General features: G+C 41.1%; 1 protein-coding gene and 1 pseudogene across 1 annotated transcript in view; both read right to left on the bottom strand.

Moving 5' to 3' along the window:
• Window positions 1–684: 684 nt before the first annotated feature.
• The window catches only part of EFCAB3 (EF-hand calcium binding domain 3), a 137,155-nt gene continuing 112,432 nt past the window's right edge, over window positions 685–25,407 (bottom strand). The window contains exons 31-34 of the mRNA XM_065531815.1: window positions 10,998–11,191; window positions 10,461–10,645; window positions 3,270–3,389; window positions 685–1,162 (exon numbers count right to left, since the gene is read on the bottom strand). Coding sequence (XP_065387887.1) covers window positions 839–1,162; window positions 3,270–3,389; window positions 10,461–10,645; window positions 10,998–11,191 — 823 coding nt within the window. The 3' untranslated portion in view covers window positions 685–838. The remainder of the gene's footprint in view (window positions 1,163–3,269; window positions 3,390–10,460; window positions 10,646–10,997; window positions 11,192–25,407) is intronic.
• On the bottom strand, window positions 23,563–24,600 carry LOC102144496 (small ribosomal subunit protein uS12-like; annotated as a pseudogene).

Raw genomic sequence — 25,407 nt, 5'->3', positions numbered from 1 at the left:
ACCTGGCCGTGTTCAGCTATTTGTAAGAGCAATCCAGGTATGCAGGTTGTAGCTAAGGAGCCTTAGGAATACCCAAATTTAATCAAGGTTCTTTAGGGCTTGCTGATCTTATTCCCTGAAACTGAAAGGTCATCCTCTTCTGCTGTCTCTAGTGTCTTTCACAAACAATTGAAAACCTAATCCAGTTTACACTCACCATAAACTCAGGTTTATTGCGTGGAGAGCCCTTAGCTCAGGTCAACTTTTCTCCTTCCTGCTGAGGCTTAGGCAGTCTTAAGCCAGGTAGGGGCAGCAGAGCATAGCTGATTGCTAGGGAACGAAGAGCCCAGCATCTATTTACCGGTAAAGATTTAGGAAAGGGGGCCGGGCGTGGTGGCTCACACCTATAATCCCAGCACTTTGGGAGTCCGAGGTGGGCAGATCACGAGGTCAGGAGATCCAGACCATCCTGACCAACATGGTGAAACCCCGTCTCTACTAAAAATACAAAAATTAGCTGGGTGTGGTGGTGGGCACCTGTAATCCCAGCTACTCGGGAGGCTGATCCAAGAGAATGGCTTGAACCCAGGAGGCGGAGGTTACAGTGAGCCAAGATCATGCCACTGCATTCCAGCCTGGTGACAGAGGAAGACTCCATCTCAAAACATAAACAAACAAACAAAAAATTTAATGAAAGGGAAACCATTTTATGACTTAAACGTTTTTACTGGTCAGAATCCAAAAGATGTCAAAATTTCCAGCTTCTAAGAATGTACTTAGACAAAAGCAAGAAACCATAATTTTGATAACTATGAAAAAGTAGTTTGTGATGAGCTGTTTAGAAAATGTAGAAATTTCATTACTGAAATCCCTTTAAACCTTTCCGTTTTCTTTTTCTTCCTGAGTCTGTGTCACATTCACTGGTATCTGATGAGGAAAAGGATCTGGAGTTATGGGAGGAATTTCTATTCACATAGGCATCATATAACCTTAAGTCCTTAGGAGAAAGTAGTTCTTGGCAAACATTCCAGGACCATGTATAAGTAGAAAAGGTGTCATAAAAGGACTCATTTCTAGAGTCTATCCCAATCAAATCCCCTCGGATCTTCTGCCAGAGGTTTAGCATTTCTTTCCGGTGTTCAAGGGCAATTCCAAAATTATAGGTATCAGTAGCTCTCTTCACCTGTAGTGAGAGACCAGAAGTTTATTGTAGTTACCTTAAAGTAGCTTTGATTTGTGGACCACAATGATAGATACCCCAAGAGTTATGTTCCTAGGCTACTTGAAAGTCAGAGTCTATACATTGGGTGGTGCCTCGTGAGGAAATGTGAGCTAGGAGTTGATGGAAAATCAAAATGTACTGCTTGGGAATAATGAGGTAATAAGAAATTTTATAAGGATATGAAAAATACAGTGGACTAAAATAGGCTGAAGTATGGGATGGAGATAGGCTATGGATATAACAGGAGTGCCAATTCAGTCACTCAATTCAGCCTAGGATAGGGAGAACTGACTGGGAGATGATGCTGAGCTGAGTAGGTCCTCAAGGATGTGATCAAATTGAGGGAGTGAGTGGTGAGGGGAAGGTGTTCCAGGGAGAAGGGACAGCATAAACAGAGACCCCAAGGCAGTAAATATCCTGGAGGTGTGGTAGGAGGGTTCAGGCACTTGGTATTGCTGGAGTGTCAAGTTTAAAGTCAGAGGAATAAATAATGATAAAGGACAGGCAGGCCCTTACACTTAATCTTGTAAGTCAGTAATCTCTGTGAGGCTAGCAAGACACTGTTCCTCAGTGAAAATCTTGCTGTAGTGAGCCACTGTTTCTAATGAAAGTGAAACAAATCCCTTAATCAGAAAATAGAGTTGAAATTGCCATAATTGAGAGGGATGTGTTTACTTTTAAGCAAGACAGTGCCATGGTTGGCTCTTCATGTTGGATTATTAGCAGCTGTGTAGAGAATGGTTGGAGGATACCAGGTTGGCGACTGCCTCATCTAAGGCAGTGGTAATGGGGATGGAGTGAAGGGGACAGATTTGAAAAATGTTTTTTTTTTTTTTTTTTTTTTTTTGAGACGGAGTCTTGCCCTGTCGCCTAAGCTGGAGTGCAGTAGTGCGATCTTGGCTCATCACAACCTCTGCCTCCTGGGTTCAAGGGATTCTCCTGCCTCAGCCTCCCGAGTAGCTGGGATTACAGGCACCCCACCACCACGCCTGGTTAATTTTTGTATTTTTAGTAGAGATAGGGTTTCACCATGTTGGCCAGGCTGGTCTCAAACTCCTGACCTCAGGTGATTCGCCTGTCTTGGCCTCCCAAAGTGCTGGGATTACAGGTGTGAGCCACCATGCCTGGCCCTGAAAAATCTTTAAGAGAATGACAATAGGCCAGACTTGGGGATTAGCAGATGTGAAGAATGAGGAAAAAACCCAAGTTAAGGATAGCTCCCGGCCTTCTAGCTTCAGTGACTGAGTAGTTGCTATCAACTGAGACATATGCAATATACTCTTGCAACAAACCTGCACATGTACCCCATGGATCTAAAATAAAAGTTGACCTTATTTGAAAACACACACACACACACACAAAACACCTGCGATACAGAATTCCCAGGGAAGAGCCAGTTGGATGCAGAAGATGATGAGTTTTGTTTTGGACATGTTGAGTTTGTTATGAGACCCTAGGTAGAGGTAGAAATATTCATCAAGTGGTCAGTGAGATAAGACAGAGAGGAATGAAGTTAGGTTAGTGACAACTTTAATAGCAATCAGTACATAGGTGGCAGCTGAACCAAGGAGGATAGATTGAGATAGCCCAAAGAATGCTTGCCCTAGCTGTTCTTTACCTAATGCCAAGATTTCCAGTGTATTGATACCAAACTATTGATCTTCTCAAGCTTCTTAGCCCGGGTGCAGCTGGTACCCCAGGGCTAGAGGCCTCAGGATGTAAGATTCTTTCACTATGAATCTCTGAGTACACTACTCACTGTGACTGTTGGTCAACTACCTTAATTAGTTTGATATTTCTGGAATAACATAAATGAATGTCCCAGAAATAATAGTGAGTATAGCTGCATAGGTGAATAGCAGGATGAATAATAACACTTAACATTTGAATCTATTTGATTATAGAGAAAGAAATGGTGTTATCACAATGGGTAAACATGAGAAACAATCTTGTCTCATTTTAAAGACATAGAGCAGATAAAAATTACCTTGGTTTTATGGTGTAGTATTGAAGTGGACAATATTTTTGTCAGTGATTTCTGGGAAGGCACTCCACAGGGAATACTCACGTGTTGTTTAATAGCAGTTTCATCAGCCACTGTACAAGTCTGCTTTTTCTTGAGTATTTGATCAATGGTGATGTTATTTGAATAACCTGAGGCAGGGTCCATAGACTTTATATTTGCTGCCTTTATGCATATTTAAAAAAGAAGGTTAGTAATACATTTTAGTTTGAATTATACAACAAAAAGACATAATAAATAAGTATATTTTATTATGGAAGGATTTGTATATAATTTATAAGATTATTGCCAAACCATTTGTTTGTTTGTTTAGACTTTTTCTGGGTTCCTCACGAGTGGCATTTGCCATATGTGCAAAAATATCTGTATATCCTAGATGGTGCCCTAGGACTGGAAATGTTAGGTCAAAAGGTGTGAGGTCTGTCCTTTTGGTAATTATTGCCAAATTTCCTCTGTACAGGGTGAACCAATTTACAAACCTACCTGTAACTTATGAGTATACCATGTTTTTTCATCTTGGTCAATCTAATATGAAAAGATAAATACCTGAGGAGAATTTCAACTTGGATCTTTTATGAGGAATGAAGTTGAATATTTTTTCATGTTTCTCAGAACTGTCTGTTCATACCCTTTGCCCATTTTTATATAGGTTAGTTTTTTTCTAATGAATTTGAAGTTCTTTCAAGTTAGCTTTTTGTGTTATGACTGGCAACTGTGATTTTTTTTGGCCATATGGAGATTTTTGATCTTGAAGCAGTGGAATTAATAATATCTTTTTATTAAAAAATGCATTTGGCTTTTGTATCACAGTTAGGGATGCCTTCCCAGAGTTTATTTCAGTATGTTTAAGGTTTCTTTTCTTTTTCTTTCTCTCTGACCCTCCATTTATTTCTTTTACATTTCATCCATTTGCAATTTGTACATAAAGTGTAAATCTCATTTTTTTCCTCAGATGCCTACTCAGTGCACTATTTGTTGAATAATCTATCATTTTCCTGTTGTGTTGAAATGTCATGTTTTCCTTAAGTTAAAATTCTCCACATAGCTCTATTTATTTTTGGACTTTCTATTTTCTTCCTTGGGTCTGTCTGTTAATTTCTTTTTTTTTTTTTTTTTTGAGACGGAGTCTTGCTTTGTCACCCAGGCTAGAGTGCAGTGGCCGGATCTCAGCTCACTGCAAGCTCCGCCTCCCAGGTTCACGCCATTCTCCTAGCTCAGCCTCCCGCGTAGCTGGGACTACAGGCGCCTGCCACCTCGCCCGGCTAGTTTTTTGTATGTTTTAGTAGAGACGGCGTTTCACCATGTTAGCCAGGATGGTCTCGATCTCCTGACCCCGTGATCCGCCCGTCTCTGTTAATTTCTTAATAGCACACTTTTTTTTTTTTTTTTTTTTTGGAGACGGAGTCTCACTCTGTCCCCCAGGCTGGAGTGCAGTGGCGCAATCTCAGCTCATTGCAACCTCCGCCTCCCGGGTTCAAGTGATTCTCCTGCCTCAGCCTCCCGAGTACCTGAGACTACAGGTGCCCGCCACCACACCCGGCTAATTTTTTGTATTTTTAGTAGAGATGGGGTTCCACCATGTTGATCAGGATGGTCTCGATCTCTTGACCTCGTGATCCACCCGCCATGGCCTCCCAAAGTGCTGGGATTACTGGTATGAGCCACCGGGCCCTGCCCATCAATATCACACTGTTTTAATGATTGAGACTTTTTTTTTTTTTTTTTTTTGAGACAGAGTCATGAAAGTGGCTCATGCCTGTGATTCCAGCACTTTGGGAGGCCGAGGTGGGTGGATTGCTTGAGCCCAGGAGTTCAAGACCAGCCAACATGGCAAAACCCCATCTCTACTAAAAATACAAAAACTAGATAGGCGTGGTGGCATGTGTCTGTAGTCCCAGCTACTAGAGAGGCTGAAGTGGGAGGATTGCTTAAGCCTGGGAGACAGAGGCTGCAGTGAGCTGAGATCACATCACTGCACTCCAGCCTGGGTGACAAAGTTGAGACCCTGTCTCAACAACAACAACAACAACAACAACAACAAAAAAAAAACCCTTGGGGAAAATTTGAAAAACCACATTAAAGTTATAGACAAGCAAGAAAGAACACCACCCTTATAATGTCAAACTTTTTTTTTTTTTTTTTTGAGACAGAGTTTTGCTGGAGTGCAGTGGTGGGATCTCGGCTCACTGCAACCTTAGCCTCCCGGGTTCAAGCAATTCTCCTGCCTCAGCCTCCCTAGTAGCTGGGATTACAGACTCACACCACCATGCCTGGCTACATTTTGTATCTTTAGTAGAGACAGGGTTTCACCATGTTGGCCAGGCTGGTCTTGAACTCCTGAACTCAGGTGATCCGCCTGCCTTGGCCTCCCAAAGTGCTGGGATTAAAGGTGTGAGCCACCATGCCCGGCCTTGAAAGTATTTTTATTTACTCTCTCTCTTGAATGATAGTTTAGCTGGAAATAATTTGCTGTCCTCAATCTATGGATATTATTTGATTGTCTTTTGGCCTGTATTTTTGCATGCATGAAGTCTCCTGTTAGTCTAGTTTTTGTTCCTTTGTAAGTTATTTCTTTTTTCTCTCTGGTTCCCTCCCCTCCCCTCCCCTCCCCTTCCCTCCTTTCTCTCTCTCTCTTTTTCTTTCTTTCTTCTTTCTTTCAAGACAGAATCTTGCTTGGTGGCCCAGGCTGGAGTGCAGTGGTGCAATCTCGGCTCACTGCAACCTCTGCCTTCTGGGTTCAAGAGATTATCTTGCCTCAGCCTCCCAAGTAGCTGGGATTACAGGCATGTGCCATCACAACCAACTAATTTTTGTATTTAGTACAGACAGGTTTCATCATGTTGGCCAGGCTGGTCTTGAACTCCTGACCTCAAGCAATCCACCTGCCTTGGCCTCCCAAAGTGCTGGGATTATAGACGTGAGCCACTGTGCCTGGCCTCTGGTTGCTTTTGAAGTGTTTTCTTTGTCTTCATTTTCAACTGCAATGTTTCAAGTTGGATTTTCTTTTATATATGTTGCTCCAGGATGTTTTCTTCAATTTAAGAATTCATATCTTTTATCAACTTAGAAAAATTCTCAGTCATTCCTAAAAATACTCAGTCATTACTAAACATTTCTCTTTAATAGTTTAAAACATTTTTTACAGTCTTTTAAAGATCATTGTGCTATATCAAATTATTATGATACTCCTCTTGTTTACCTACTGACTTTTTTTGAGAGTAGATTATTTCCTTGATGGCTTGTAATTTTTGTGAACCTCTTTAAAATAGATTTGAAAATATTTTTTATATAAGCTGTGCAAACCTAGGATATGGATGTGTTTATGTTTGTGTCTGGCAGACCTCCCAAGGTAATACCAATCTAAAACCAGTTTTAAGGGTAATTTTACTGTTTGGCGATTTCATCCAATGTGGAAACTATAAATTCAGATTCTGAATCCATGCATCCTACAATCTTGTTTTAAATTCTTCACAGAATACTTTCTTCTCTATTCAGAGCTTTGAGCAGGCCAAGCTTCACTATGGACTGAGTTTCTTACCCCTTCTTTTACTGAGAGGGCAATCCTTCCAGATTCTGGTTTCAATTCCAGTTGCTTACTTCCAGGGATCCACATCTCCTGACCCTGAATGGGCATTGAAACCCCAATCCCAACCCATCAGGGCCTAGATGTATAGGATCTACCTACCACCCCTCCGCCAAGTTCATTTTATGAACTTGTTATTCTGGCTTTAGGCACTCTCTCTCTCGCTTTCTGAAACATGGGTTTTCCTTCTTTTGAATACATTTTTCAGTGTTTATCATTTTATTTCATCCAGTATTCATATATATATATATATATATATTTTTTTTTTTTTTGTAGAAACAGAATTTTACCATGTTGCCCAGGCTGGTCTCGAACTCCTCGGCTTAAGCAATCCACCTTCCTTGGCCTCCTAAAGTGTTGGGATTACAGGCATGAGCTACCATACCCAGCCCTATCCAATATTTTAATGTGGTCATAGGGAGTCTGTGTGTGGGGTCAGGTAGTGTTCATGGAACTCAGTTACTTTCAGAAACTTGAAAGTACCATTTCTTTCTTTCTTTTCTTTTTTGTAGAGACGGGGTTTCACCATGTTGCTCAGGTTGGTCTCAAACTCCTGAGCTCAAGTAATCCAGCCGCCTCAGCCTCCCAAAGTGCTGGGATTACAGGCATGAGGAACCTGTGCCTAGCCTATTTCTTGGTTCTAATGAACATTTATTTTATTTTATTTTGAGATGGAGTTTTGCTCTTATTGCCCAGGCTGGAGTGCAATGGTGCAATCTTGGCTCACCACAAGCTCCGCCTCCCGGGTTCAAGTGATTCTCCTGCTTCAGCCTCCTGAGTAGCTGGGCTTACAGGCATGTGCCACCACACCTGGCTAATTTTGTATTTTTAGTAGAGGTGGAGTTTCTCCATGTTGGTCAGGCTGGTCTTGAACTCTCGACCTCAGGTGATCCACCCGCTTCGGCCTCCCAAAGTGCTGGGATTACAGGCGTGAGCCACTGCGCCCAGCCTCTAATGAACATTTATAAATACATAATTATATTAGATTAGATGTAATATTCTACATAGTATATTAGATATACTATATATGTATATAATTATAAACATATAGTTTAATAGAAATAGCATTAAATGTAATATAGTTGTAAATATAGTACATATACAGTAGATAGAGATGTAAATATACATATGTATGCATGTAGTATAATAAATATAAATATGTAGTGTATTAGATATAATATACTAGTAAATATGTAATACATTAGATGGTAACAAGTGTTATGAAAAAAATCAGGAAAGGGGATAAGGTATTGGGGGTTGTGATTTTATTTGAATACATATATATTTATTGTTCAAACATTTTTATTTTAAATTTATTTTTAATTAAAAAAATTTATTTTTAGAGATGGAGCCTCACTATGTTGCCCAGGCTAGAGTACAGTGCATTCACAGGCGTGATCATCGCACATTACAGTCTTGAACTCCTGGGCTCAAGTGATCCTCCTGCCTCAGTCTTCTGATCAGCTGGGATTAGACGTATGTACCATTGCACCCAGCTATTTAAATACTTATTTAAAAAAATAATTTATTGGTCAGGCATGGTGGCTGATGTCTATAATTCCAGCACTTTGGGAGCCTGATCACCTAAGGTCAGGAGTTTGAGACCAGCCTGACCAACATGGTGATACCCTGTCTCTACTAAGAATACAAAAATTAGCCGGGTGTGGTGGTGCATGCCTGTGGTCCCAGCAATTCTGGAGGCTGAGGCAGAAGAATTGCTTGAACCTGGGAGGCAGAGGTTGTAGTGAGCCAAGATCACGCCACTGTATTCCAGCCTGGGCAACAGAGCAAGACTCTGATTCAAAAAAAATTTTTTTTAAGTGAAAATTCATGTAACATAAAATGAACCAAGTGAAGTGAACAATTCAGTGGCATTTAGTACAATGACAATGTGGGGATTGTGATTTTAATGGGGTTGTTAGGCCTCCTGAAGTGATATTTGAGACAATACCTGAAAGAGGTGATGGGAGAGCTATGATGCAGCTCTCTGAGGAACAACATTAGAGCAGAAGAAATAGCAAAGCCATAGACCATGAGGCAAGAGCATGTCTGGTCTGCAAGAGGAAGAGTAAAGAGGCCTTGAGGATGGAGTGGAATGCACTGGACGGTGAGCAGTGGAAGATGAGATTGTTGGATAGGCAATGAGAGCCTAGATCAGTGATGGCCAATAACATTTTCCTCAATAATGGAAATTTTCTATATTTCTGTGTCATCCAGTATAGTAGCCATTAGCCACATATGGCTATTGAGCATTTGCAATGTGACTGGTGTGACTGAGGAACTGAATTTGTAATTTTATTTAATTTTAATTAATTGAAATTTAAACAGTTACTAGTGCTACAATTATTGGAAGGCTCAGGTTTTGATTGTGTGGGACATTGTAAGTTATAAAAATTTTGGTTTTCATTCTGTGTGATATGAAAAGCCATTGGAGGGTTCAATCTGATTTTAACAGAACCACTTTGGCTGCTGGGTTGACAATTGATTGAAGGGGACAATAGTAGTAGCAAGGGGACCATTTAGGAAGCTATTGACATTATTTCTGCTGAGATTATGTTAGAGACAATCTAGCATATAGTATGCTCTCAGGAAATAAAGTATTTGTATTACAGTATTCTTCCTTCTAAAAAATATTGAGTTACCTATGGGCCAAATTCTATTTTAGATGATAGGGATACCTCAGTGAAAGAAATACAACCCTTGTGTACATGAATGTTATATTCTAGTTGGAGAGATTGACAATAAACAGACAAGCACGTGGGGTGGAGGAGTAGTTGAATGTTGGGACATAAGTTTAAAGGAGGATAAATGTCCTCTTATTTCCATCTTCTCAGTGATATTTTCCTGTGGGTGTTACTTCATTTGGAGAAAGACAAAGTCTGAACTTGAGGTCATTTGTGACAGTGATACCCTGCTGGGCCTCTTAAACTCTATGTGTGGAGGGGCCTTCTAGGAATTGTATAGTGATGTGAACAACACATGGGCCTCTGGAACCCAGAGCTCCACAGGGTAGGCTGGCCTCCAGTTAAATTTCCATTCTGTTTCTCAGGCCTAGAGGCCTTATCTGGGGTAAGGCCAGAGTCTCCTGAGGATTATCCAGAAACTTGGGCATAGTTGCTAGAGACCTTAAAACTTATGATGACAAAAGTATATCTTGGGAGGGGGTGCAAAAAGACTAGAGTCAACAGAACTTGAAGCAAGGCCAGAAGGTGCAGCTGGGACCATAAATGGGGATCTAGTTGAGGGCAGGATGGCCCCTCCGTCACAGCACTGCTCTTTTGGGTTGTGGGCCTGGTCTTCTCATCTCATGGTGTTTGCCCAACCACAATCTAGAGTGGATGGAGGGTGTCCAGAGTGCAGTGCTGGTCCCTGAGTGGTTGGGGGAGCATTCAGAGATAGGATTGGAGAAACTTTTATTGTTATTATTCCTATATTCCCCATCCCCAACCCCAAACCTGTATTTTTTAGTAAGTTTATTTGTTGAAATTAAATGAAATGTTAACACCTGGTCTTAAATTTGGGCACATGGCTATGGCATCTGGTTTGAAAATAATGACTAAAACTATTTGTTGTAAAAAGCATGTTATTAGTTCTTTTAAGTTAGTGCTTAAAAATCCAAGTATTTAACTAATGTGACATAATCTAAATCTCACCTGTGTTTTCCAGTCTCTTTTATGGAAAAAATAATCCTCAAAGAAATTCAAAGGCTCCTTTCTTCTTAGCATCTCTAATTTCTGCATGTCTTTGAATGGCTTTCCCATCACCACCCCATCCACATTAGGGAACAATGGAAAGATGGGTATTTTTGAATATGGGCTATCTGAATGGGAATTGCATCCTAAAAAGATAAAAACAAAAATGGTATCACAAACAATGTAAGAAATTCACATGAAAGACCAGCATGTGGTGCCTGTTTTGCTTTGTCTATTCTTCTCAGTGGCCATGGCCCTCATTCTTCACTCTCATGCTTCCACTCCCAACCCATTCACAGACTCTAGACTTCATAAGGCATCTGAGGATTCAGGTTACATCTACATTTGCTTTCAAATGACATCTATGTGACACAGAGTGGTCACTCAGAATAGGCTGTGGTTCTGTTCATAAGGCATTTGGGCTCTAGTACTTCTTTCTGACCAGTCATATAAAAATACATCCTTTACAACAGTAGAGAGAGAACAAATGGCTCTTACTCTTGAGCTCTTCAAGAAATTTAAATAAATCCTTTTCTTTCATTATTGCAATCCGGGCAGCATTAGCAAAGGCAGCCATGCTTGAGCTTGGAGGTGTGCATATGTCTGGCTTAAGTGTCCTTTTTCCATAGCCCATAGTGTAGGGACTCCACAACATTCCTGGGCCAGTATGCTGGAATTTTCTTTGGAAATAGCTTTAAAAAAAAAAGTAGTTCAGAAATGGATACAAAGAGATATAGGATAAACATTTTAAAAAGTCAAGTTGCTAGTTACATATGCTGAAGAAACTTACTTTAAATCTAATTTGCATATTCATTCAATAATATTTGAGTGTCTATTTCTGTGATATTTATAGAATATCTACTGATACCTTCCACAGGCCATTTGACTATTTCTATCTGTATTCCTTGGCTTTTGGTCTCCCTTTTTTACCCAAGCCTTCCCAGAGTTTTTGTTTTTGTTTTTTTCAGAGAGAGATGAGGTCTTGTTATTTTGCCAGGCTGGACTGGAACTCCTGGGCTCAAATTCTCCTCCCTCCTAAGCCTCCTGAGTAGCTGGACTATAGGTACCTGCTATCATGTCCAGCTCTGACCTCCCTGTTTTGTTTAGAAAAATACTTATGAATTATGATCCTTGACAAACCCTTAAGTAGTACCAACTTGAATACAAACATTAATGATTATTACTTTGTGTTAGGTTTAAAAATGCAAATTTTAAGTTAAAAGAAATTCTCATTGCAGAAAATTGGAAAACATAGAAAAGTATAAAAAAGAAAAGAAAATACTACCAGTAAGCTTATGATCTGGAGTAAATAACTATTGATTGCTTTTCTTTCTTATCTTTTTTTTTTGGAGTGTATGTGTAAGAACAGACTTAGATGTGTTACTGGGCATTTTAGGTTACACATTCTTTGAGAATTAGTACAGCTGGCAGGCTGTATATGATAAAGGACTCTGATCCATGGTATAAACATCTGACTTACAAACATGCATGCCTCAAATATCAGTGACTGTGGTGGTTAGTGATCAGCTTCCTCCTTGCTGCCAGAACAGTGAACTTCTCTCTGCAGCTATGGCAGGGATCTGATCTGCTTACTGCTGCTGAGGTGGAAGAACTTGCTTCTCACTGCTTTGATAGTGGAACCTCTCACATCTCAGTGTTCTTAGTAGAAGAGCATCACTTTATGCTGTCTCAGAGGAAAAGGTGTAGGACCTTGCTTCTCATAAATATGTAGGTAGATTTCTTCCTGTTACAGCAATGGGAGGCTTCACTACTCTCTGGGATGGTGACAGGCAACCTTTCCTTTCCTCTCAGGAAGAGGGAAAGGACTCATTCTAAATGTTGGGGCTGAAGCAGTGGTTGGTAGGAAATGTGCCTATGGTGTTCTGATTAGAGTCTGACTTATGATCAGATACTTTCTTCCCTAGCCTTGAACTCAACCATCCACAATGTCATCACTTGCCTCTGAAAATAGCATAAGGCTAGTTTTTCTTAATGTAACTTAATTCCCACCCGGTCCTTCAAGGCTCAGTTTTTCTTTCCCTCAGAGTATTCTCTATATACTCTATGGCTCTGAGTGTGGTCTTCAGCACCACTGGGAAAATACAAATTGTGGGAAATACAAATTCTTGGCCCTGACTACACACCTATTAACTTAGAAATCCTGTAGCCTAGCAATGTGTTTTGACAATCACTCCAGCTGATTCTGACACAGTGCAAGTTTGAGAACTTTTGCTCTAGTCTATAGTTTCCTTTCTTCCTTGAAATTCTAATCTTTGCTTAACAATTTATGTCACATTATATTTTATAACTAATTGTTTCATGTATATTACATACAAAAACTAGTGGCTTGTGTTTGTATTTGCTGTTATTATTATTATTATTATTTGAGACAGAGTTTTGCCCTTGTTGCCTACGCTGGAGTGCAGTGGCACGATCTTGGCTCACTGCAACCTCCACCTCCTGGGTTCAAGTGATTCTCCTGCCTCAGCTTCCCGAATAGCTGGGATTAAAGGCATGCACCACCATGCCTGGCTAATTTTGTATTTCTAGTAGAGACGGGGCTTCTCCATGTTGGTCAGGCTGGTCTCGAACTCCCAACCTCAGGTGATCCATCCACCTCGGCCTCCCAAAGTGCTGAGATTACAGGCGTGAGCCACCGTGCCCAGCCTGCTATTTATTATTATTATTATTTTAGAGACAGGGTCTCACGGTCTCCCAGGCTGGAGTACAGGGGTGCAAGGCTCACTACAGCACTCACTACTCACCTTCTGCCTCCGCCTCCTGAGTAGCTGGGACCACAGGTGCAAGCCACCCTGCCTGGCTAATCTTTAAATTTTTTGTAGAGAATTTCCCTACATTGCCCAGGCTGGTCTTGAACTTCTGGGCTCAAGTGATCTTCCTGCTGTGGGCTCCCAAAGCTTTAGGATTACAAGAGTGAGCCACCATGCCTAGCCTGTATTTGCTTTTAATAATGATATAATTTTGCTAGATTTGCATATCTCTGTTTCCCAGAATTCCTGGGCATATCTAAAAATACAGGAAAGATACTCTTTGCCATACTATATTACAAAGTATAATAAAAGAAAATAGGGCCAGGCGTGGTGGCTCATGCTTGTAATCCCAGCACTTTGGGAGGCCAAGGTGGGAGGATCACTTGAGGTCAGGAATTCAAGACCAGCCTGGCCAATATGGCGAAACCCTGTCTTTACTAAAAATACAAACATTAGCCAGGCGTGGTAGTGTTGGTGCGTGCCCGTAATGCCAGGTATTTGGGAGGCTGGGGCCAGAGAATTGCTTGCATACTGGAGGCAGAGGTTGCAGTGAGCTGAGATCATGCCATTGCACTCCAGCCTGGGTGATGAGAGCAAAACAAAACTCTGTCTTAAAAAAAAAAAAAAAAAAAAGGAAAGAAGAATAGTAAAAGAAAATGTATATTCTATAAACCTATATTCATAATAAAAGATCAGTCTGTGTAGGGGCCCAGATGTCCTGGGCAAGCCCAGTCTTTACTCATTTCCCTCACCCACCTCCAGTGATGTCCTGGCTTGTAGTAGTAGGCTTTTCCCCTGCTGAGGTTTCACACCTTCCTGACAGTCCAGTGAATTCACTGACACCATTCTAACTGTGTAATCCTGGGCATATTATTCAATTTTTAAGATGCCTCAATTCCCTTATCTGGGAATGGGGGTAATGATAGTATCCACTTCATAGTGTTAAATGAAATAATACACATAAAGACTTTAGAGTGGTATCAGGAGCATAGTAACAACTCAACATATGTAAAGTGTTGTTATTTCTCTAGTTCCTTGCAAGATCCATGATCAAACACACAGGACTTCTATATATTTCACTTTTTGTTTTCTTGAAGAGATCTATCCACCTGGAATGGTTTCAGTGCATAGTTATTGACCCAGAGTTATTTTTCACCACCATCCTAGGGAGGAAGTCCCTTTGTCTGTCTCCTTTTTGGATATTCTGTTTCCTGGATCTTATGTTTTCCTTTTTTTTTTTTTTTTTGAGACAAGGTCTTGCTCTGTCACCCAGGCTGGAGTGTAGCAACCTTCTGGGCTCAAGCGATCCTCCTGCTTCAGCCTCCTGAGTAGCTGGGACTACAGGCACATGCCACATCTGACTAATTAAAAAAAAATTTTTTTTTTGTAGAGATAGGATCTCCCTATGTTGCCCAGGCTGATCTTGAACTCCTGGGCTCAAGTGATCCTTCTGCCTTGGTCTCCCAAAGTCCTGGGATTATAGGTGTGAGCTGCCTGTTTTCCTACTTATTATGTATACTCCCTCATCTTGGTGGGGTATATCCTTCAATAGCTTCCTAAGGAAGAATGCATAAGTACATTTTTTGAGGCTTGGTAACTGGAAAGTGTCTTTTCTTTTATACTTTGCAGTTTGGCTGGGTAGGTTGGAAATCATTTTTTCTGAGGCACTGTTAACATTATTTTCTGGCTTTCAGTGCTGTACTTGAGAAGTCTTATGTTTCCTTTTCGCATGCAGAAAAGTCAATTTTTTTCCTTATTGGAAACTTTTAGCATCTTATCCCTGATGTTCTGAAATGTTATAGTAATGTGCCATGTGTGGGTATGGGTCTTTTATCAGTCATTGTGCTGGACATTCAATGGATACTTTAAACCTACAAACTCACGTATGTGAATTCTGGGAAATCTTCTGGGACTATTTCTTTGATAATTTCCTGCCTTCATTTGTTTTCTTGTTCACCTTTTAGAATGCTTACTATTTGGAATGTTGGACTGATTTTCTCATTTTTTCTAATGCTGTTTTCTCTTTTTCCAATGTTCTGAGAGATTTTCTTAATTGAAATTTTTCACTTCTGCTATTCTATTTTTAATTTCTAAGAACTTCAACCTTTTTCTTTCTTTTGAATGTTCTTTATATAGTTTCCTATTCAAATTTCATGAATGCAAATTAACCCTCATATCTTGGAGGATATTACAATAATTCTTCTGTATCATGTATCATGCATTATCTCTACTTCTTTAGTTTGTTCTTTCTTTTTTTTGTTCGTTCTTTCCTTCTTGTTTTAATATTGCTTTACTATTAATCTAAGATTAATAATCTAATAATAATCTTCCTTAAATATCTTTTTTTAAAAAGAGATAGGGGTGTCATTATGTTGCCCAGGCTGGACTTGAACTCCAGGGTTCAAGTGGTCCTTCTGCCTCATACTTTCGAGTAGCTAGGACTACAGGCATGTGCTACTATGTCCAGCTCTTAAATGTCCCTTGATTTCTTGGATGTCTATTCATATTTTAGAATGAGAGTAAGCACTCGTTAAGTCCAATTGGAAGCTTTTTGGTGTGTTAAATCTTATTGGTGGGAGCTCTACTGTCAGGTAATTGGTTGGAGCCTTGTTTCATCAAGGGACTTTTTAACTGGGAGTGTGGGTTTTTTCTCATGGGCTAGTCAATTTCCCTGAAGACTAATCTTCTACAATTTTACGTGGGTGGTATAAGTCTAGCTTCCAACACATTGGGAACATGGAAGGAGAAGGGGGCTAGTGGGAGGTCTTGCCATTCAGTAAGTACATTTTCTTTTCTTTCTTTTTTGAGACAGAGTCTTGCTCTGTCCCCCAGGCTGGAGTACAGTGGCCTGATCTCGGCTCACTGCAACCTCCGCCTCCTGAGTTCAAGCAATTCTTGTGCCTCAGCCTCCCAAGTAGCTGGGATTACAGGTGCGTGCCACCATGCCTGGCTACTTTTTGTATTTTTAGTAGAGATGGGGTTTCACCATGTTGGTTAGGCTGGTCTCAGAGCAATCTGCCTCCCTCAGCCTCCCACAGTGTTAGGATTACAGGCGTGAGCCACTGTGCCCAGCCCCCTTTGCTTCCTCTACTTTCCAGAGCTATTTTTCTTACCTCTTCATTTGTCTCTTGGCCATCAGTCTGTCTTTCTACCAGATTTTCTATATACTATTTCCAGGTCAAACTCCGCCACTCCTCTATCAAAATCCTTCTTCCTCACTGCTCCCCTCTCCCAGCACTTTTAATGGCTCTCCAACGCTTGGAGGAAACCTTAGAAGAGATTTTCTATAATCTGGATCCAGTACATATTTTCCACCTTATCTCTTCCTGTTTCCCTACACAAATATCATGTTGTAGCCAAACAAATGTAGACTGTTTTCTAAGTCTTTTTCTCACAACATTCTCTTACTGAACTGCTAAATCAGATATTTAATAGCTGTATAATCTTGGGAAAGTCAATTAAATTCAACAAGTATTAAGTACCTAGTTTGTTCTGTGCTGTGTGTTAGGTGCGGGAAAAAATGAATAAGCCTGACATGGTCCCTGCCCTTCCAGAGCTCACAATCTAATGGACAAAGCTGCCTGCTAAACCTGTAACTTCAACAGTGCAATGTGCTGTATGATAGGGAAAGAAGAGCATGTAGGAGCAAGCCTGACCCAGAATTGGGGGTCAGAGAAGGCCTTTCAGAGGGAGTGACTACTCACAGGGACAGAAAGGATAAGCAGGAGTCAGCTAAGCATAGATAGGTAGAGTGCGTTGAATTGTGTTTCCCAAAAAGATGTCCAAGGCCTGTTACCTGCTATGGGACCTTCTTTGGAAAGTATCTTTGCAGATGTAATTAAATTAAAGATCTTGAGATGAGATCATCCTGGATTTAGGGTGGGTCCTAAATCTAATGACTGGTGACCTTATAAGAAAAAGGAGAGGGAGATTTGAGACACAGATCAAAGAAGGCATTGTGAAAATAAAGGCACAGATAGGAATTATGCTGCCACAGGCCAAGGAATGCCAGGAATCACTAGAGGCTGGAATTTCCAGGGAAGGATTCTCGCCTGCAGAAGGAAGGGGTGTGGCCTTACTGACACTGTCTGGCCTCCAGAACTGGGAGAGAATAATTTTTATTGTTTTAAGCCACAGAGTTTGTGGTAATTTTATTAATTAATTTGTTTTAGAGACAGCGGTCTTGCTATGTTGCCCAGGCTGGAGTGCAGTGGCTATTCACAGGCATAGTTCTGCTGCTGAACAGCACAGGAGTTTTAACCAGCTCTGTTTCTGACCTAGGGGGGTTCACCACTTCTGGTGGTCCCCTGCTCCCCGGAGGTCACCGTATTGATGCTGAACTTAGTGTAGAAACCTGATTGGCATAGTGCACTATTGCCCAGAGCCCTTGGGGCTGAAGGGATCCTCCTGCCTCAGCCTCCTAAGTAGCTGAAACTACAGGCCTGCACCACCATTCCTGGCTATGGTAATTTTTTATGACAGCCCTAGGAAACTGACTCACAAAGGGGAAAACTATTTTAGGCAAATACCAGGAGGTGAGAGAGCATGCAGTATTTTAGGATCCGAGTTAAATGTAATCTAGGGTGTGAGAGGGGAAGTTACAAGAGACGAGGGCTGGGCACATCTGCTCTCGCCTATAATCCCAGCACTTTGGGAGGCTGATGGGGGTAGATAACTTGAAGTCAGGAGTTCAAGACCAGCTTGAGCAACGTGGTGAAACCCTGTCTTTACAAAAAAAATACAAAGATTAGCCAGGCATGGTAATGCACGCTTGTAGTCCCAGCTACTTGGGGAAGATGAAGTGAGAGGATTGCTTGAGTCTGGGAGGTAGAGGCTGCAATGAGCCTTGATCGCACCGCTACACTCCAGCACTCCTGGGAGATAAGAGCAAGACTCTGTTGAGAGACAGAGACAGATATATGAGACTGGAGGTTAAGCAGAGGATATATTATAAAGGACCTTTAAAATGTCACGTTAAGTCAGAACTTTTTTATAGGAAACATGAGAGTTCACTGTAGGCTTTTTAGAAGGTAAGGATGTGATGATATGATTAGATTTGTGCTTGGCATTGTAGGCCACTTAAATATTTTCTAATAGGTTAAGTTATGATCTGGCTTCAGTGTGGAAAGTGGATGGAGATGGCAAAAATGGAAGTAGAGTGACAAGGCAGGATACTGCAGTTAAATCCAAGAAGATAGTGACTTACTTATGCTAGGGTAGTTTCTGTGGGATAGAGAGAAGTGCATGGCTTTCATGTTGAGGAGGTAAGATAGACAGGGCTTAGTGATTGATTGGATGTAGGGAGTGAGAGAGCAGTGACAACTGAGGATTATGCCACGCCTTTGGCTCTGACAGTTGGGTAAACACACTGAGATGGCAAAGCCATGCACTGAGATCTGAAACTCAAGTGGAAGAACTATAGAAGTATGCGTGGACACAGAGATACAAACTACCATCAGAGAATACTATAAACACCTCTATGCAAATAAACTAGAAAATTTAGAAGAAATGGATAAATTCCTGGACACATACACCCTCCCAAGACTAAACCAGGAAGAAGTTGAATCCCTGAATAGACCAATAATAGACTCTGAAATTGAGGCAATAATTAAGAGCCTACCAACCAAAAAAGTCCAGGACCAGACGGATTCACAGCCGAATTCTACCAGAGGTACAAGGAGGAGCTGGTACCATTCCTTCTGAAACTATTCCAACCAACAGAAAAAGAGGGAATCCTTCCTCACTCATTTTATGAGGCCAGCATCATCCTGATACCAAAGCCTGGCAGAGACATAACAAAAAAAGAGAATTTTAGACCAATATCCCTGATGAATATCGATGCAAAAATCCTCAATAAAATACTGGCAAACCGAATCCAGCAGCACATCAAAAAGCTTATCCACCATGATCAAGTGGGCTTCATCCCTGGCATGCAAGGCTGGTTCAACATACGCAAATCAATAAATGTAATCCATCATATAAACAGAACCAAAGATAAAAACCACATGATTATCTCAATAGATGCAGAAAAGGCCTTTGACAAAATTCAACTGCCCTTCATGGTAAAAACTCTCAATAAATTAGGTATTGATGGGACGTATCTCAAAATAATAAGAGCTATTTATGATAAACCCACAGCCAATATCATACCGAATGAGTAAAAACTGGAAGCATTCCCTTTGAAAACTAGCACAAGACAGGGATGCCCTCTCTCACCATTCCTATTCAACATAGTGTTGGAAGTTCTGGCCAGGGCAATTAGGCAGGAGAAAGAAATAAAGGGTATTCAATTAGGAAAAAAGGATGTCAAATTGTCCCTGTTGGCAGATGACATGATTGTATATTTAGAAAACCCCATCATCGCAGCCCAAAATCTCCTTAAGCTGATAAGCAACTTCAGCAAAGTCTCAGGATACAAAATTAATGTGCAAAAATCACAAGCATTCCTATACACCAATAACAGACAAACAGAGAGCCAAATCATGACTGAACTCTCATTCACGATTGCTTCAAAGAGAATAAAATACCTAGGAATCCAACTTACAAGGGATGTGAAGGACCTCTTGAAGGAGAATTACAAACCACTGCTAAACGAAATAAAAGAAGACACAAACAAATGGAAGAACATTCCATGCTCCTGGAAAGGAAGAATCAATATCATGAAAATGGCCATACTGCCCAAGGTAATTTATAGATTCAATGCCATCCCCATCAAGCTACCAATGACTTTCTTCACAGAATTGGAAAAAACTACTTCAAAGTATAGAACCAAAAAAAAACCCACATTGCCAAGACAATCCTAAACCAAAAGAACAAAGCTGGAGGCATCATGCTACCTGACTTCAAACTACACTACAAGGCTACAGTAACCAAAACAGCACGGCACTGGTACCAAAACAGAGATATAGACCAATGGAACAGAACAGAGCTCTCAGAAATAATACCACACATCTACAACCATCTGATCTTTGACAAACCTGACAAAAATAAGAAATGGGTAAAGGATTCCCTATTTAATAAACGGTGCTGGGAAAACTGGCTAGACATATGTAGAAAGCTGAAACTGGATTCCTTCCTTACACCTTATACAAAAATTAATTCAAGATGGATTAAAGACTTAAATGTCAGACCTAAAACCATAAAAACCCTTGAAGAAAACCTAGGCAATACCATTCAGGACATAGGCATGGGCAAGGACTTCATGTCTAAAACACCAAAATCAACGGCAACAAAAGCCAAAATTGAGAAATGGGATATAATTAAACTAAAGAGCTTCTGCACAGTAAAAGAAACTACCAACGGAGTGAACAGGCCTCCTACAGAATGGGAGAACATTTTTGCAATCTACCCATCTGACAAAGGGCTAATATCCAGAATCTACAAAGAAACAAATTTACAAGAAAGAAATCAAACAACCCCATCAAAAAGTGGATGAAGGATATGAACAGACACTTCTCAAAAGAAGACATTTATGCAGCCAATAGACACATGAAAAAATGCTCATCATCACTGGTCATCAGAGAAATGCAAATGAAAACCACAATGAGATACCATTTCATGCCAGTTAGAAAGGCGATCATTAAAAAGTCAGGAAACAACAGGTGCTGGAGAGGATGTGGAGAAATAGGAACACTTTTACACTGTTGGTGGGACTGTAAACCAGTTCAACCATTGTGGAAGACAGTGTGGCAATTCCTCAAGGATCTAGAACTAGAAATACCATTTGACCCAGACATCCCATTACTGTGTATATACCCAAGGGATTATAAATCATGCTGCTATAAAGACACATGCACAAGTATGTTTATTGTGGCACTATTCACAATAGCCAAGACTTGGAACCAACCCAAATGTCCATCAATGATAGACTGGATTAAGAAAATGTGGCACATATAAACCATGGAATACTATGCAGCCATAAAAAAGGATGAGTTCATGTCCTTTGTAGGGACATGGATGAAGCTGGAAACCATCATTCTGAGCAAACTATCGCAAGTACAGAAAACCAAACACTGCATGTTCTCACTCATCGGTGGGAATTGAACAATGAGAAGACTTGGACACAGGGTGGGGAACATCACACACTGGGGCCTGTTGTGGGGTGGGGGGAAGGGGGAGGGATAGCATTAGGAGATATACCTAATGTAAATGATGAGTTAATGGGTGCAGCACACCAACATGGCACACGTATACATATGTAACAAACCTGCACGTTGTGCACATGTACCCTAGAACTTAAAGTATAATTTAAAAAAATAAGAAAAAAAAGAAGTATGTATGGACAAATAGATAAATTAAGTTTTTACCTTTTTGGTTTGAAGTGGCTGTGGGGCTTACAAATGGAGATGCCCAGTAGGCAGATGGAAACCCTAGAGGGAAGATCTGGGCTGGAGATCCCAGTGTGATCTTCTCTGTGCCTCTTTCTCCTTGCCTGTATGCAAACGGAGGTATCAGGACCTACCTCACTGGTTTGATTAGGCTATTAAATGGAGGTTATTCAGCAAATAATTACTGAGCTCTTGGTGTATATCAAGCATTTTCCTATAATAGACACTGAGAAGATAGCAGTGAATAAAATACACAAAAAATAATTCCTGTTCTCAAGGAACTTACATTATAGCATGAGAGTACAGTTAATAAAATGATTAAGTAAATTGTATTGCATATTAAAAGGTGATAAATAGTATGAAGAAAAATAAAGCAGAGAAGTGGGGACAGGGAGTGGTAGGAGGGTTGCAGTTTTAAACAGGGTGGTTAGAGAAGGCTTTGCTGAGATGACATTTGAACAAAGACCCAAAGGTAGTGAGAGTGAGTTGAGTGAGTCATGGTCTACCCAGAGGAAAAGTATCCAGATAGAGGGAAAAGCAAGTGCAACAAAGGCCTTCAGGTGGGAGCGTGTTTGATGTATATGAGGAAGAGTAAGGAGGCCAGCATGGCTAGAGCAGAGTAACAGAGACAAAGTCAAAGAGGTCAAAGGGGAATGCAGTGCACATAGAGGGCCAATATGTCATTGTAAAGGCTTTGGCTTGGGGCCAGGCAGTGACTCACTCCTATAATCCTAGCACTTTGGGAGGCTGAGGTGAGCAGATCTCTTGAACCCAGGAGTTTGAGACCAGCCTGGGCAACATAGTGAACACCTATCTCCACAAAAAATAGAAAAATTAGCCAGGTGTGATGGTGCACACCTGTAATCCCAGCTATTTGGGAGGCTGAGATGGGAGGATCACTTAAACCTGGGAGGTTGAGGCTTCAGTGAACCATCATGGTGCCACTGCAAGACCCTGTCTCAAAAAAGAAAAAAAGAAAAAAAGACTTTGGCTTTTACTCTGAGGGAAATAGGAGGGTTTTGAAGGTTTTGAGTGGAGGAGTGATATGATCTGCAGTGTTTGGAAGACTCATTTGGTGCTGTAGGAGTCAAGGAGTCAGCTAGGCACAGGGAGTGTTGTGAGTAGGCTGTTCAGCAGGCAGAGCAGGGGAGCAGCAGTCAAAGGTGCAAGCAGGGAGACCAGTTATTAGCCAGGGAAAAATTAATGTATGTAAAGTGCTTGCTCAGAGCTTTGCATTTAATATATGTTCAATAAATGGTATCAACTATGTGAATACCTATCAAATTCTACCATTAACCAAATCAAGACTTGCTTTCTCAGGAAATTAAATGAATTATCTTTGCCAGTTATTTGACATTTATTTAACATATTTTGAATTTTGAATTAATTTACTTCTGTATATTTATTTAAATATCCACATATTTCTGACTTTTCTCTCCATATATGTGTGTGTCTGTGTGTGTGTGTATACACATATAATTATTATTTTCTTTCTTTCTTTCTTTTGAGACAGGGTCTCATTTTGTCACCCAGGCTGGAGTGCAGTGGGGTGAACATGGCTCACTGTAGCCTTGATCCCCAGGCTCAAGCAATCCTCCTGCTTTAGCCCTTTAAGTAGCTGAGACAACAGGTGTGTGCCACCATGGTGGCTAATTTTTTGTTGTTTTTTGCATACAAAAATTTACCGCTACGGTTTTTTTCCCTTTATTTTTGAGACTAAGTCTCACTCTGTCATCCAGGCTGGAGTGCAGTGGTGCGATCTCGACTCACTGCAACCTCTACCTCCCAGATTCAAGCGATGCTTGTGCCTTGGCCTCCTGAGTAGCTGGGATTATAAGCGCACAGTACCACACCCAGCAAACTTTTTTATTTTCAGTAGAGACGGGGTTTCACCATGTTGCCCAGGCTGGTCTTGAACTCCTGGCCTCAAGCAATCCACCTGCCTTGGCCTCCCAAAGTGTTGGAATTACAGACGTGAGCCACCACACCTAGCCCATCACTACAGTGTTTTCACCATTCAAGTTTATGATCTTGGTCTTTCCTTTGTGCCTCTGTATAGGGCCAAAAGAGAGACATTGGGTACTTTGGCAACCTTAAAGCAGACTCCAGGAATATCACCTTTTTTTTTTTTTTTTTTTTTTTTTTTGAGATGGAGTCTCGCTCTCATTGCCCAGGCTGAAGTGTAGTGGCATGATCTCAGCTCAACGCAACCTCTGCCTCCCAGGTTCAAGCGATTCTTCTGCCTCAGCCTTCTGAGTAGCTGGGATTACAGACGCCTGCCACCATGCCTAGCTAATTTTTAAAAATTTTTAGTAGAGATGGGGTTTCACCATGTTGGCCAGGCTGGTCTTGAACTCCTGACCTCATGATCCACCTGCCTTGGCCTCCCAAAGTGCTGGGATTACAAGCGTGAGCCACTGTGCCCAGCCCAGCATGACCTTTTTAACCAAATCCAGCAACAAGAACTTTACCGTTTTTCTCAATAAAGTTCAAGCAACCACCATTGGGTACAAAGGCTGTGATTTTCTCGCTATTCTTGATCAGCTGGATGCTGGCACACTTCCTGATGGCAGAATTTGGCTGTTTGGCTTCAACCTCTACTTTTTCCAGCACAATTCCTTTTGCATGAGAAGCACCTCTCATGCAACCCTCAAAAGGGCTGGCCTTCAGGGCTGTGCCCAAATGGGCTTTCTTGTACTGTTTATCATGCCACTTCTGGTCTCGTCAGTGACTATAGGGCTTCCTAGCAGCATGAAGTCCATGATACTTGCCCATCCTGTTGTCACCACAGGCCTGAGTGAAAGAGCTAATTTAAAAAAAAAAAAAGAAAGAGCTACTTTTTGTAGACACGGGGTTTCACCAGGTTGCCCAGGCTGGTCTCAAACTCATGGGCTCAAGTGATCCATGCACCTTAGCCTCTCAAAATGTCTCCATTTATACGTTAAATACTATGTCTTAAACATTTTTAATCTCCTTAGTTATCAGGCAATAGCAAGATGACCAGATAAATAATAACCAGATAAGATAACCAGATAAGTAATAGCCACGCCACAATAACAGTGAAAACGCCAACATCAGCTAACATTTCCTAAGCACTTACTGGGTGTGAGAGGCAGTATAGGGAGATAAATAAGAGCATGAGTTCTGGAATCAGACTGTGCTAAAATATAGGTACAACTCCCTCTTGGGCAAGTTATTTAACTGACCTGTGCTGCAGCTTTTTCATCTGTAAAGTGGGAGTGATCATAGTATATACTCATTAGGGAGGTGAGGATTAAATTAGATAATATGTATATTCTTTTTTAAAAAATTTATTTTTATTTTTATTTTTATTTATTTATTTTTTTTTGAGACGGAGTCTTGCTCTGTCGCCCAGGCTGGGGTGCAGTGGCCAGATCTCAGCTCACTGCAAGCTCCGCCTCCCGGGTTCCCGCCATTCTCCTGCCTCAGCCTCCTGAGTAGCTGGGACTACAGGCGCCCGCCACCTCGCCCGGCTAGTTTTTTGTACTTTTTAGTAGAGACGGGGTTTCACCGGGTTAGCCAGGATGATCTTGATCTCCTGACCTCGTGATCCGCCCGTCTCGGCCTCCCAAAGTGCTGGGATTACAGGCTTGAGCCACCGCGCCCGGCCTATTTTTATTTTTTTTTTAGAGGAAGGTCTCACTCTGTTGCCCAGGTTGGAGTGCAGTGGCACAATCATAGCTCACTGTGACCTCAAATTCCTGGGCTCAAATGAACTTCTTGAATAGCTTGGACTACAGGTATTCGCCACCATGCCTAGTTAATTTTTTAAATTTTGTAGAGTTGGGG

Source organism: Macaca fascicularis, chromosome 16 (genome assembly GCF_037993035.2).
Source record: "Macaca fascicularis isolate 582-1 chromosome 16, T2T-MFA8v1.1".
NCBI classification, from domain to species: Eukaryota; Metazoa; Chordata; class Mammalia; order Primates; family Cercopithecidae; genus Macaca; species Macaca fascicularis.
This window is presented reverse-complemented; position numbering and strand designations above follow the sequence as displayed.